Source organism: Peromyscus leucopus, chromosome 4 (genome assembly GCF_004664715.2).
Source record: "Peromyscus leucopus breed LL Stock chromosome 4, UCI_PerLeu_2.1, whole genome shotgun sequence".
NCBI classification, from domain to species: Eukaryota; Metazoa; Chordata; class Mammalia; order Rodentia; family Cricetidae; genus Peromyscus; species Peromyscus leucopus.
The window spans coordinates 143,237,135-143,249,726 of NC_051066.1; the positions used below are offsets into that span (position 1 = coordinate 143,237,135).

General features: G+C 49.3%; 2 protein-coding genes across 3 annotated transcripts; one reads left to right on the forward strand and one right to left on the reverse strand.

The window, feature by feature from the left end:
* Nucleotides 1-435: 435 nt before the first annotated feature.
* On the reverse strand, nucleotides 436-3,753 carry Ppp1r3d (protein phosphatase 1 regulatory subunit 3D). The gene has a single exon (XM_028857288.2). It carries the CDS (start codon nucleotides 3,434-3,436, stop codon nucleotides 2,597-2,599), a length of 840 nt encoding a protein of 279 aa, XP_028713121.1. The 5' UTR covers nucleotides 3,437-3,753; the 3' UTR covers nucleotides 436-2,596.
* A 75-nt stretch (nucleotides 3,754-3,828) lies between these two features.
* On the forward strand, nucleotides 3,829-11,378 carry Fam217b (family with sequence similarity 217 member B). 2 transcript variants are annotated; one of them, XM_028857286.2, is made up of 4 exons: nucleotides 3,829-3,910; nucleotides 5,747-5,858; nucleotides 6,596-6,681; nucleotides 9,325-11,378. In XM_028857286.2, the coding sequence occupies exons 3-4, from the start codon at nucleotides 6,656-6,658 to the stop codon at nucleotides 10,445-10,447; spliced, it is 1,149 nt and encodes a 382-aa protein (XP_028713119.1). In that variant the 5' UTR covers nucleotides 3,829-3,910; nucleotides 5,747-5,858; nucleotides 6,596-6,655; the 3' UTR covers nucleotides 10,448-11,378. The 2 variants fall into 2 exon arrangements, with proteins under 2 accessions (XP_028713119.1, XP_037061347.1); XM_037205452.1 differs by having other exon boundaries at nucleotides 9,328-11,378.
* The last annotated feature ends 1,214 nt before the right edge of the window (nucleotides 11,379-12,592 follow it).

The window sequence follows — 12,592 nt, forward strand, 5'->3', positions numbered from 1 at the left end:
GGAAGACTGAGAACTACTTAGGCTAGAGGGTAAGGGTGGGGAAGGATTATGGGAAGGAATCTATCTGCACAGACCTGGAGACGTCTTCATCACTGCTGGGTGCAGATCGCCCTGTATGACTCCTTTAAGGCCACCCCGGCCCTGCCATAGCCCCTTACCCATTGCTCCAAAATAAGCCCAATGAGTGAGCTCTGGCAAAACTGTACTTTGCCTTTTTATTGGGACAGGAGGAGGGGTGGTGGATTTTAAGTCTCCTCAGAGAAGGTGTTTTAGCAACACCTACAACATCTGCTACGGATGCAGGAGTCCCTTCCAAGAAGGCCCAGTACTCATCCATGTCTGAAGAAGGATGAGACTTCCATGTGAAATGATTTAAACACCAAGATGTTCCAAAACTTTGTCTTCTACAAGACACACACCAGCTTAACAAAGGGACATTTTTACACATGTACTTTAATATTTAGGCTTGAGTAAAATAATTTTAAGTGACAGGCAGTAAAATACATTTGGGGGAACAACACAACACAGTGCACAATCCACACAATTTTAACATCTCAACAGTCTAAGTATGTCTTAGAGTCAGAAAGTTCACCCTGAAATGTCTTACAGCATTTATTTATTTTTTTAATCAAGCAGAACTGTTTTTAAGCTTTAGATTTCAAATTGTTGGTATGTCTTAAAAGGCACCTTAAGGTTCTCTCAATTTTGATGATATATTATTTACTTTTCTGTAATTAGACCCTTTGGACAAGTGATTGGCTTTCCCATGGACTGTAAAATTCTCTACGTGCTTTGAAGCAATAATCCTCCAGACGGGTCTACCTTTTACCTGAAGAGTCTGGACCATTATCTTGCATTCTGGACAGGGGCCAAGGACAGAGCAGCCATGACCCCTGGGGTTTGCTGACCTAATTGGACAGTTCGTTAAGCAGCAGGAAACGCCTCTGGGCTCCTCTCACTCTTGAATGTCAATGTAGTGCAGAGTCCTAACAGCCAAAGGCTGTGTCGTTTCATTGTGGAATTTTAAATCAAAACTTGTCTTAATCCAGAGGTACCAGAGAAAGCCAACACTGTTCTTGGAATTTTAAAAGGCAGAAGTTTCAAGCATCAAAACCAAACAGGTTAAAGGGTAAAATACATCTTTTCCATGCTGATTTAACAAACATCAGTAATCAAACACTTAGCGGTGACAGATGTCACCAAGTCCATCACAGGACTTCCACTGTCTCAAAAGCAAAAGCCACACCTGGGAGGTCTTGTCCACCTTGGTCTGTTTTGCCTCAGTTCTAGCACCCGCTGTCAGAGAGGCCACAGCTCAGCACCAAAAAAAGATTTGCTAGCCCCTCCACAGGGGCTTCTAAGCAGCAGGGACATCCTGCAAGAACAGTGAGTGGTCTGGACAAAGTCGGAGGTTTTGGTGGTTGTTTTGTTTTTAAAAGCATTTAACATTTTAAAACTGGGAAATAAGCCCATAAAAATGTTAGCAACTTTCCTAACTGAAGGCACAAAGAATAAAGTGGCGGGTAGCTGTGAGACCTGGCATAACTGTACAATTAAAAACCCATCAGGTGTATAAAAACCTGTGAACTGTTTTCCTCAATGCCCTGGCTATCTCTGAAAACACCATCCAGGTTCATTTGAAAGTTCACTTCCAAAATAGGAAGGCTGGAATCTTCCCATACTTAGAAATAAAAAGTCATCTCTTTCGTGGAAAAGGTCACCGGGAAGGGCACTCCTGCCTCAATCCCTGTGGCCATTTGAAAACGGAAATAACTTAAGGCAAGATCTTTTCAAAGGTTCAAGTAGTTTCAAACCTAAACAGAAAATGGCCTGTTAAAGAGCAGACCCAGTACCAGACCAGAAGACAAATACATGAACGGTAGTCCCCGAGAAAGCACTGTTTGGGCCAAGGTGCACGGTTGGAAGCTTTCCAGTCCACTCCTCCCCAGCTGTTGATGTGGGAGGTACTGCCTAACCAGGGCAGCCTCGAAGCCCAGAAATGGTTGTGTGATGACAGATGAGCTGTAAGTTTCTTGACTATTAATAGTTTCTACTGTTGGGAGGCTACAAACATTGGCAAGCAAACATGGTCTCAGGTTTTTAACCGTCCCAGGGTAGAAATGCCTCGAGGGACCATAATGTAGGCCACACTGTGTGGGTGCAAACAGACAGCAGGCCTTCTTTAAGCTTACTAAATCTAGAGTATTCCTGAAAAGGCATCCACTATGGGTGGAAGGCTAACTTCACATAATAAATAACGCCTACTTGTGTTTAGACACATTGAGGAGACATGCAAAAGGCCATCCTTGCAAAACACCGACCTGGGTCCTCCTGAAATTAAGGACCACAATCCCATGCATCTACCCTCCCACACCCTTCCCCCAAACACACTACACAGACTCCTGTTCCTCTGGCCACCAGGCTCTCCAGACAATTCACAACAAGACACGGCAGGCCACTGCTGCAGGGCTTCACTGCAAGAAATGAGACCAGACTACTGGGAAGATAGAGTGGGGTGGGAGGCGGCCACTCAGAGATCAGCATCCCCGTGGGGAAGGGCTGCTGAGATGGACGCTCCGAGTTCAAGGCCAGCAGCTCAAATGAAGTGGATCCAGCTCTCTTCGCACTCCCCGCGCGGCATGTGCAGGGCATGACTACGACAAGTAAGGCTATAGTCGCGACCATCGTTGTTGTCCCAGTACTCAGCACCAGCCACACGGTAGCGCAGTGCGAAGAGCACGTGGGAGCCGAGCTCCAGGAGGAAGGGTGGCACGGGAAAGCCGAAGGCGAAGATGTCCTCGGTCCCCTCGGCACCCGCAGGCCCTCTCCAGCGAGCCACAGCCTCATGCTCACTGCGCCAGCCAGAGAAGGTGTAGCGTACTGCCACCTGCTTCTCGAAGGCCACGTTGCACACGCGCACTGTGCCGCTGATGCCCAGGTCCGAACAGGTGACACGTTCCAGGCACACGAGCTGCCGTGCCAGGCGATCTCCGAAGCCCGGGGCTTCGATGGGCGGTGGGAAGTCGGGAACCAGGCATTGCAGCTTGAACTCCAGCTCCTGGCTGCTGCAGCACAGGTCCGAGTTGATGGACAGGCGCGACAGCACGTGCAGCGGCACGGATGGGTCATCCCCTGCGTTAAACACTTTGACCTGCGTCAGCTCCAGGCCCAAGGCGTCAGCGAAGCGCACACGGAGCTGCCGGTTGCAGCCAGCTCGGCACGCAGCGCCGGGAGCTCCCGCAGCCTTGGCACGGCGCTCGGGGGAGCTGGGCAGCGAGCGCGCGCGCCGCTGGATGATGGGCTGCAGCTGAGGGTCGCAACCCGGGGGTCTGCAGGGTCGCGGATCCAGCTCCGAGAGGCAGCTGAGGCTCCGTGGCGCCGGTTTCCGTAAACCCGGGGTTGGGGCCATCGGGGCAGAGCCAGGACCTCTTGACATGGCCCAGCCGGGGGCCAGGGCGGGAGTCCAGGCTGCGCTGCTTCTGGGAGTCCCGAGGCGCCGCACCCTGCAGGGAGGCTATGTGCTCGCGGCCTGGCTCGGGTCTCAGCGGCTGAAGATCCTTTAGGGCCGACCGCACTCTCCAGAGCGGCTTCCCGGGGCGATGAGCCCTGCGAGGTGGCTCCTGCTCTTCCTGGCGTTTACGGGAATGCTGGGGAGCCCCGCCGCCCCGAGACTCAGCCGCCTGCAACTTCTCTAGGCGCAACTTCCCGGCGCGCCCCGGCGCGGGGCCCCGCCCCTCGTGACGCCGCCCGCGGGCGCGTCCCGCTAGCTTGCCCCGCCGCCCCGCGTCGCCCCACGCTGCCTGCCGGAACCCCGCTGCCCGCGCCAGCCCGGCCGCCCGCACCCGCCCAGCCGCAGCGCGCAGCAGCCACCCCCGGGATCCTCGTCACGTGCGCTCGGGCCGAGGAGCAGGTCTGCAGGGCGTCCTTGGTGCGTGTGCCCGCGCGCTGCACCCATCCATCAGCGATGGTTTCTGCAGCAGCCGAGGACGCGCTGGGTGCTTGCTGCGGGGCCTTGGGCTGGAGGAGTACCGGGTGGGGGCGGGACAGAGTCCGGCCTGGGTTGGCCTGGCGGCGAGCTGGCCCTAGGATTAGGGTGAGCGTCCAGCCAGCCAGCTCTGGTCACCTATCTCCAGCAACCTGGACCAGCGGCCAGTCCTGGAGAAGCTTGCAGCTGAGGGAAGCATCTTGCCCACACCTCCCCACCATGCTGTGCTTCCCTATTGGCCAGGCAGCCAGTTCCCTGGGGAGGAGGTGCTTCCGTTTGCCGGGCTTGCGGCCAGAGAGGAAGACTGGGAACCGGGGCTAGTAATGTCCAAGATGGATTGTGCAGCTGCCCGAATCCAGCTTCTGGCTCTTGAGGAGCATTTTTATAGCCAGAATTTCTCGAGCTTTAGTTTTGCTGCTATGCAAGCTGAAACCATGCGTTCTCTGCCCCCCCCCCCCCCGCGTCTCTCTGTCCACCCCTCCCCCGTCCCCATTCCCCACCCCTGCATCCTGATTGCACTTTTATTTCTCCCAGGAACTTCACACACTCATAACTCGTCCATGTGTCGAGTTTGTCAGGTAGATGAGGGGCCAGGATGGCACCACACATTTAAAGAGCGCCTGGGTCAGACATTCCTTCTTGGTTTCTTTCCCACTTTACAGCAGAAAGAACAGGGTAAAGAAAGAGGGTGGCCAACGAACATTTTCTGCGTCTAAAAGGAATCAAGCCTGTTGGTTGTGGGGTCATTAACCGTAAAAGGCCACGATAGGATTTTTGTTATCTTCACATGCAAACCTAAAAGTCTTGCATGATTGTGGTGGTTGAGGAAAATCTCCCCTGAGCCCACCTCGTTTCTATTTGGTAGAGGCTGGGGTATTATGAGAGAGAAATGTTCAGTTTCTTAGGCACGCTCTTTCAACAAGCCCCCTCAAAAATAACGGGAATTATGACTGCCTGTGGTGTGAGGACCTGGGCTTCATAATGAGACAGATATAACCCGTAATGGGAGTTAATACACTGATGGTTCTTTACACTAAAAAATTTACATGTATATGTATACACACAGGTGCTCTGGGAGGCCGAGGTGGGGTGTCTGCCTGGAACTGGAGGTACAGGCCCCTGTGAGCCACCCACACAGTGCTGGAAACTTACCTGGGGTCTGCTGGCGGTATGACAGAGAAGTTAGAAGGATTCAGAGGGTGCTTCCCCACTAAAGTTTTATCTCGGGGGATGAGGGCCTCGTGCACAGTCTTGGTATATTTTAGACTGTCTTGTAGTACTGGATGAGTGAATGAATGGACATGGGGGCTTTAGGGTAAAAGGTGAATTTAATTGGCATCATTTCCAAGGAGTGAGCGTGTGTGCATGTGTGTAGGTGGGGGTTCAGGATCCATTCACAACACTCAGTAGTCACGAGGCGGGGGTGGGGGTGTAAGTGTTCCCAACACCCATGTCCGGCAACTCACAGCTGCCTGTTACTCTCGTTCCAGGAGGTCTGATGCCCTCATCTAACTTCTGAGGACATCCACACTTGCATGTGTGGGTTCCCCTACCACACACATCTAATGTATGATAAATACTATCAAAGTGTAGACATACAACAGTATCCTCTCCCATTTCTCATTTCGTAGTACAGAATTCTGAGCCACTGCACAGTCAGAGCTTCAAGGTTTCAGTGTGGTACAAACACTTAGATCAGAAACACAGGGACAGGCAACCCGATGCAGTCGGAACTCACCGCCAGTGTTCTGTTGTTTCCAGTTCCGGTGGCTCGAAGTCCTTTTCAAAGATAAGGGGAATAAAGAAGTCACCTCCCCAGCTGTCATCATCTGGCAGCAGATTGAGCAAGACTCTTCTGAGCACTGCAGAGAAGGTGATGTAACTTTGAGAGGAAATCTTGCTTAGATTTGTCTTGGTACTCTGTTGTTACATGCTTCAAGTGTGCATGTGTGTGTGTGTGGGGGGGGTGTTCTGTTGCATTATTTATATAATATTTAAATTATTTATTATTATTTTAAAAACCACTAGAGAGGATGTCAACATACCAAATGAATAGTTTCATTCAAGTCCATTCCGGTGAGCCAGTGAATTTATTGGGGTCTCTTAAAGGTATATGAGCGACTTAAAGGCAGCCACATTACCAATAGTCCCACTCCAGCATGAGGGACAACTCAAAGAGTAGCATCCCTGGAGTCCCCACCCCAGGGAGCCTTCCACCTCCTGTGACCTCTGCCGCTCCCTGAGACCACATGCTGTTGGGGAAGTAGGTGTGATGTGCTATTGGCAAGGGCGAGACTGGAGAGGGGCTCTTAAGTGCTGGTCTGACAACTTGCCTCTCCAGCGCCTTCGGTGGGGAATGTTGATAAGCTCTCTCTTTTTAGGGTGTTCCATGACTTCTTTTTACTAGGGAGACTAATAGGCCTGACCTATTAGACACAGATTTCTCCTGTGGATGATCAGCTGCTCTGAGTCAAAACAGTAACAGTCACATCATGCCACAAGGATAGTTCTGCTACTGTGTGTGTGTGTGTATGCGAGTGTGTGCTTACTCCTGCACAGGCATGTGAGTTCACGGTACTTTCTGATCAATAATCTGTATTATTTTTTTAGACAACCCATCTGCCCTCAGATGATGAGCAGCCCTGTGACCTGTTCAAGAAAAGGAATAGGATGAGTGACTGTCGTCAGAAAAGCAGGTGACTGATTTCCAGACCCCGTCTCGTTATGCCACGGCATCCTTCAGTTCTCCCGAGCTCCACCTGTGCTTTGTCTGTGGCAGGAACGAGTAGACAGTGTCTTTAGGCATCGTCAGCTGCTCTTTGTGGGCTTCCTTCGCACAGAGGGAGGGAAGCCACTAACGGCTGGTATGTGTGATGGCAGCTGGTTGTGAACAATTTTTTTTAAAGATTTGTTTATTTTTATGTGTGTGAGTATTTTGCTTGCACGTACCTCTATGCCTGGTACCTGGAAGGTCAGAAGAAGGCACTGGATCCCCTGGAACTAGAGTTAGAAGTGGCCCTGAGCTGCCCTGTGGGTGTTATTCTGAACTGCCAAGCCTACTCTCTAATCTGTAAACAAAATGCTAACAGTTGTGAACCCCTAATGACAGCCATCTCCGTTTGTTCCCATTGCCTGCTTGCACTGATCTGACATAGTCTGTGTTTGTTAAGTAAGTGTGAACCTTTTCAAATAATTGATGAGAACGCGGCACAGATGGACCTCTCAGCTTCCAGGAAAGTACACTGACCCGCTTCTTCTCCCACAGCTGGCTCCTATCCTAAGGAAGTACTATTAACTCTAGTTAAATAGTGTGTGGCTGGGAAGTAAACCATAAAGAAGTTATTTCATCTCCTGTAAGATCCCACCTCAGCTTAGAGTGCTCTAGAAGGACTTCACTGGCCTATTAGAAAAGAAAATAGGTGTTTCCTCTCTTTTCTTTGCCGGCTGTTCCCAAGACAGCATTCATCCTGTTTTCCATTTGTGTTGAATTATCATGGTACCGCATGACTTTATTTCTATCCTTTTTACGTTTTGCCTATTTTGTGTGTATGTATATGTGTGCACGTGCATGCATGCCACAGTGCATGTGTGTTTAGAAAATAAGTTAAAGGAGTTGATTGTCTCCTTCCACCATGTGGGTCTCAGGGATCAAACTCGGGTCATTAGGATTGGGGGAAATGTTTTTACCTGATAAGGCATCTTGTCGGCCCCTTCTCGCCTTTTAAACACAACTTTTCCCGAGTGTTTCCCACTTGAAAAGATGGTAATAAACGTTTGACTCCTGATATATGTTGGAATGAACAGTGAAAAACCTACATACTAAAATTTTAGTTGTTTCAGAGTCTCTACTAGTTGGTGATTAAACAGTGAAATCCATGCTGGGTATGGCTTAATGGTATCAGTACTTGCTGGGCAAGTGTGAGGACAAAAGGTCCCTAGAAACTCGGGTAAATGCCAGGCTGATATATCAGCTACCTGCAATGCCAGCCTCGGAAGGCAGAAACAGGAACCCCAGAGCAAGATGGCTAGCAAGACTAGCCATATCTGCCTGGAGAGATGGCTCAGTGATTATGAGTGCACACTACTCTTGCAGAGGACCCAAGTTTGGTTCACAGCACCCATATCAGGTAGCTCACAATCTTCTGTAACTCCAGCTTAAGAGGGATCTGATGCCTCTGGCCTCCTCAGGCTCCCTCAGTCACATAATGTGCACATAACCACCCACCCACTCTACACATAATTAAGAATAATAAAAATAAATTTTAAAGAAAGACTAGCCATATGGATGAGCTCTGGGCTTGAATGAAAGACCCTACCTCCATGATTAGGTGGAAGGTTGATCAAGAATGATTCATGACATCAACTTTGGGCTTCATGTGCATGTGCATACATTGAACCCATATACATGCGAAAACATGTATATACCCACACATTAAAAGAAAAAAAACAGCAGTGAAACATTTTCAAGGTGCTTTAAGTACCAGGGCTTAAACCTGGGACTTTGCACATATATGGCAGACAAACAGTCACTGATCTGCATCCCAGCTGCAAAACTTGAGTTGACATATCTACACATTCCCCTAAAATATGTCTATGAAAGGAGGTTTAAGGGTTTATTTCTGAATATTTCTTAAAAGATTTGTTGTTGTTGTTGTTTTGTTTTGTTTTGAGACAAGGTAGCTCTGGCCTTGAATTCACAGAGCTCTGCTTGTCTCTTATCTCCTGAGTGTGGGGATTAAAGGCATGTGCTTCCAAGCCCAGTTGCATTTCTGAATATTTTCAAACACTGTTGACCACTAATAGAACAGACCAAGAGTCTTTTTGTTGTTGTTGTTGGTTTTATTTTTGTTTTTCGAAACAGGGTTTCTCTGTGTAGCTTTGCGCCTTTCCTGGGTCTCACTCTATAGACCAGGGTGGCCGCCAACTCACAGAGATCTGCCTGCCTCTGCCTCCCGAATGCTGGGACTAAAGGCGTGTGCCACCACCACCCGGCAGACCAAGAGTCTTATGACAGCCTTTAAAAGTGATTTTTTTAAAGGTATACCCAATTGCTGTGAAATTATAGGACAAAACACATTGAGAAATGGTTAAGTTTTTAAATGCTCACCTTTGTTGTATAGGTCTGTCCACATTTGGGGCATGCATTCTCTACTGGCCCCTGACTAGAGTACAGAGGGAAACTGGATTGCAAACCCTGCTTCTATAAAGCACCTGGAGGCCTCATATTAGTAATGGCTAAAGTGTTAGCAGAAGACTACTGTTTCTCTTATCATCAGTGATTAGACTGCAGGTTTGTTTGTTTGTTTATTTATTTACTTATTCATGTATTTATTTTTCAGCAGTGTGAATGCCGGCTCATCTTGGAATCAAGTACAACATTCAAAGACTTCTGCAGGAAAGAGGCAGAGTAGATCCCACCTGGGAAGCAGCCTCCTTGGCATCTCCCAGCCTGCAGCAGATAAACTCATGGAAACCATTTCCACGGAGGGAAGACAGGAGCAGACTGTGCTCAGCTCCAGGTATCAGGCTGCCTCTGGAAGCAAGCTATTCCTTGACTTTCAGTCCATGAAAATCATGAAGGAGGGTGCTGACGAAGACAGTGCAAGTGACCTGTCGGACTCAGAAAGAGTGGCCATTCCTCCTTCTCCATTCACGCCTCCCGACCTCAACCTTCGAGCGGAAGAGATAGACCCAGTTTCCTTCAATCTTCACCCAGACCCGAGCCGGGCAGAACCTGAACACTGCTACCCTGACTTTCTTCCACCCCCTTTCAACTCCTGGGACCTCCAGGATATGGCTGTGGTTCTGAACACAGAGTGCAGGAGTGAGGCCCTGCCTCGGGCCACGGGGTTCCTTGGGAAGTACATAGACAGACTTCTTCAACTGGAGTGGCTGCAAGTCCAAACTGTGCAGTGTGAGAAGGCCCGAGCCGCCAAGGCGAGGCCCCATGGGGCCTCTGGGGTGCTGAAAAGCCCTCGGCGGGGTAAGCTCCTCACCAGTGCACTGTCCAAGCCCTTACTGTCCCCAGAAGGGATTCCAAAGCCAGGCCCTTCTCGAAAGAAAGGTTTTCACCTCGAAGAAGCCCACCCCTCTTACTATGCGTTTGAGACTTCGCCCAGATCTGTAGATGCCCCTGCTCGCCCCAGGCCGTGTTCTCAGAAGCAAGCCCCTGAACTGAGAATGGAAAAGAAGAAGAAACCAAGTAAGGATCCCAAGCTTCAGCTCCGTGCTCCACCCTGCGCCGAGGGCAACCCTGCAATGGAAGCCAATGGTAACATCCGAATTCCCAAGCAGTCCCCAGTGCTTCTGGACCCAATGGACTCCTGTAGGACCTCCAGGACACAAGCACACTCGGACCTGAAGAAAAAGGGAAATGCAAATAACTGTGGTCTCTCCGCTTCATCCAGTGAGAAAAAACTCAAAACCGGTGGAGCAAAGCAAGGCACATATAAGTTAAAGTGACCGCTGAGGTGAAGAGTCTAAAAAGGGGGCTCGCCCCAAAGTGATGGTGAATTTGAATCCATTTGTGATCACTGACTCAAGTAGCCGGCTGACTCTCCAGCTACCCCCCCTTCCCTCCCCCAACACTTATTTTCAGAGGTCTCAGTAAGGCTCAGTAAGCTGTTCTTGGTATCCAGTCTTAAGCATTTGAGGGACCAGTAGGTCAGAGTTAACTCATGTGTCTATGACACAGAGGATTGGAACGGCAGTGCCGGTCAGCCATTGTAGAATTGGCCCCAGTGTCCCTGTCTCTGGAGGGTGGGAAACAGTGTTTACTGCTTTACGTGACAGAAACCCTGGAGCCTCACAGAAGAAAGGCCCTGCTGGCTCACTGCCGCCTGGTTTTGCATAAACCCTCAAGCAGAGTTTCTGCTGTTGAGTCTTTGTCTCATCTGCTGCCCACCCTCCTCCAAGCCTCAGGTCCACTCTGTTTGGATCACATGAGTTTCTATTCTGGGTGTCATTTATCTGAGCCAGTTCCTTGCCAGAGGCAAAGGCATCTAGATTGTCTATCTGGTGCATTTTAAAAGGTTTTAAATCCAGAGGTAGTGCAGTAGCCTGTTTCTGAGTTCTCTTAACTGAAGTTAAAATCACTGGTAGGTTTTCCAGAGGGAAGGTCAGCAGGCCCGACCATGGTTGCTGCTGTTTGGTGAGGCAAGAAAGAATCATCTGGCACCTTAGGCCTTTGAGGAACCAAAGGAATACTCAAATGTAAGTTGTTAAGGTACTGACTAGGGACCCATATCCTGTTCTCAGTCAAAACTCATAGTCTGTTTCCATTTGTAGGAGCAGGGTTTTCTAATCATGCCTGGGGAGAAAGCAGACACATTTGTGCTCTCTCTCTCTCTCTCTCTCTCTCTCTTCTCTCTCTCTCTCTCTCTCTCTCTCTCTTCTCTCTCTCTCTTCTTCTTTTCTTTCTGTCTCTCTCTGTCTCTCTCTCTCTCTCTTCTCTCTCTCTCTCTCTCTCTCTCTCTCTCTCTCTCTCTCTCTCTCTCTGTGTGTGTGTGTGTGTGTGTGTTTCTTATCTGCTTGTGGCTTCCTGGCTCTCACACGGTCGTCTTCCTCGGCTGCGTTTGAGTCTTATCTGCCCCGGGAGCTTTCCGTCCATGTGTATCTGCAAACCCGCCCTTGGCTGCAGCTTCTCAGGCAGTGAAACAGCTATTGGACTTGGGGGGGGGGGGGGGGCGGCATTCATGATTCTATTGTTTTTGGGGTTTTTTTTCCCCCTTTGGGGAAAAGGACCAGGGTAGCTTGCTGCAGTTGGAACTTCCACACAGCCACAGGTAATAGCAGAAGGGTAAGAAAGGATTATCCTTAAAAACAGTTGCTAAGTCAGAATGTCAGGGTTGTTATGTAAGGCCTGATGTCAGCCATATCAAACAACACACAAGCTTTTTTTCTCTAGCCTTTTCCTTCAGGACTTTATTTTCAGATTCTTTTTGCACTGTCCTGGAGAAAGCACTGCGTTTTTATTTTGTTGTTGTTGTTGTTTTGTTTTTGTTTGGTTGTTGTTTGTTTTTTTTTGTGTTGTTTTGTGTTGTTTTGCTAGAATCGGAGTTTCTCTCGGTAACAGCTCTGACTGTCCTGGAACTTGCTTTGTACACCAGGCTGGCTTCAAACTCACAGAGTTCCACCTGCCTCTGTGGCCAAAATATGTATACTTTGCAGGCAGTCCACAGATGCACTGTCCACACTTGCCCGTTGTGTGCACCCTGTTTTGGGAGAACACTGCCACCCTTCACCCCGTCCCACCCGAGTGAGGCCCTGTGTGTCCACTTCCCTACTCCTCAGAGCTCAGATGATTTTTACCATAACCAGCATCTCTTTATTCCTTCTCTAGATTTTTATGCAGATCTTTAAGGAAGCTTCAGGGCCAGTAAGTGGAAGCATGACATAATATACACATATGTACTTCTATGCTCCTTGGAGTAGCACTAACTGGCTCCTTTTCCTGTCACATACCTGTGTGGGTGCTCTTAGAGACCCTGACATGTGAGAGTGAAGTTTCTTTTCCCTTGTGGATGTGTGTCTGAGCTGAAACTCACTACTAAGGGATGTAGAGATGGTGCCTCATGCATCTGTTCCCAGCACACTTAATGGAAGTTG

Excerpts from the sequence above, each read along its gene's own strand:
- Ppp1r3d (XM_028857288.2), bottom strand. The coding sequence starts at position 3,436 with ATGTCAAGAGGTCCTGGCTCTGCCCCGATGGCCCCAACCCCGGGTTTA.
- Fam217b (XM_028857286.2), top strand. The coding sequence starts at position 6,656 with ATGAGTGACTGTCGTCAGAAAAGCAG. Across the intron at positions 6,682-9,324 it reads GACTGTCGTCAGAAAAGCAG|CAGTGTGAATGCCGGCTCAT; the intron begins GTGACTGATTTC and ends TTTATTTTTCAG.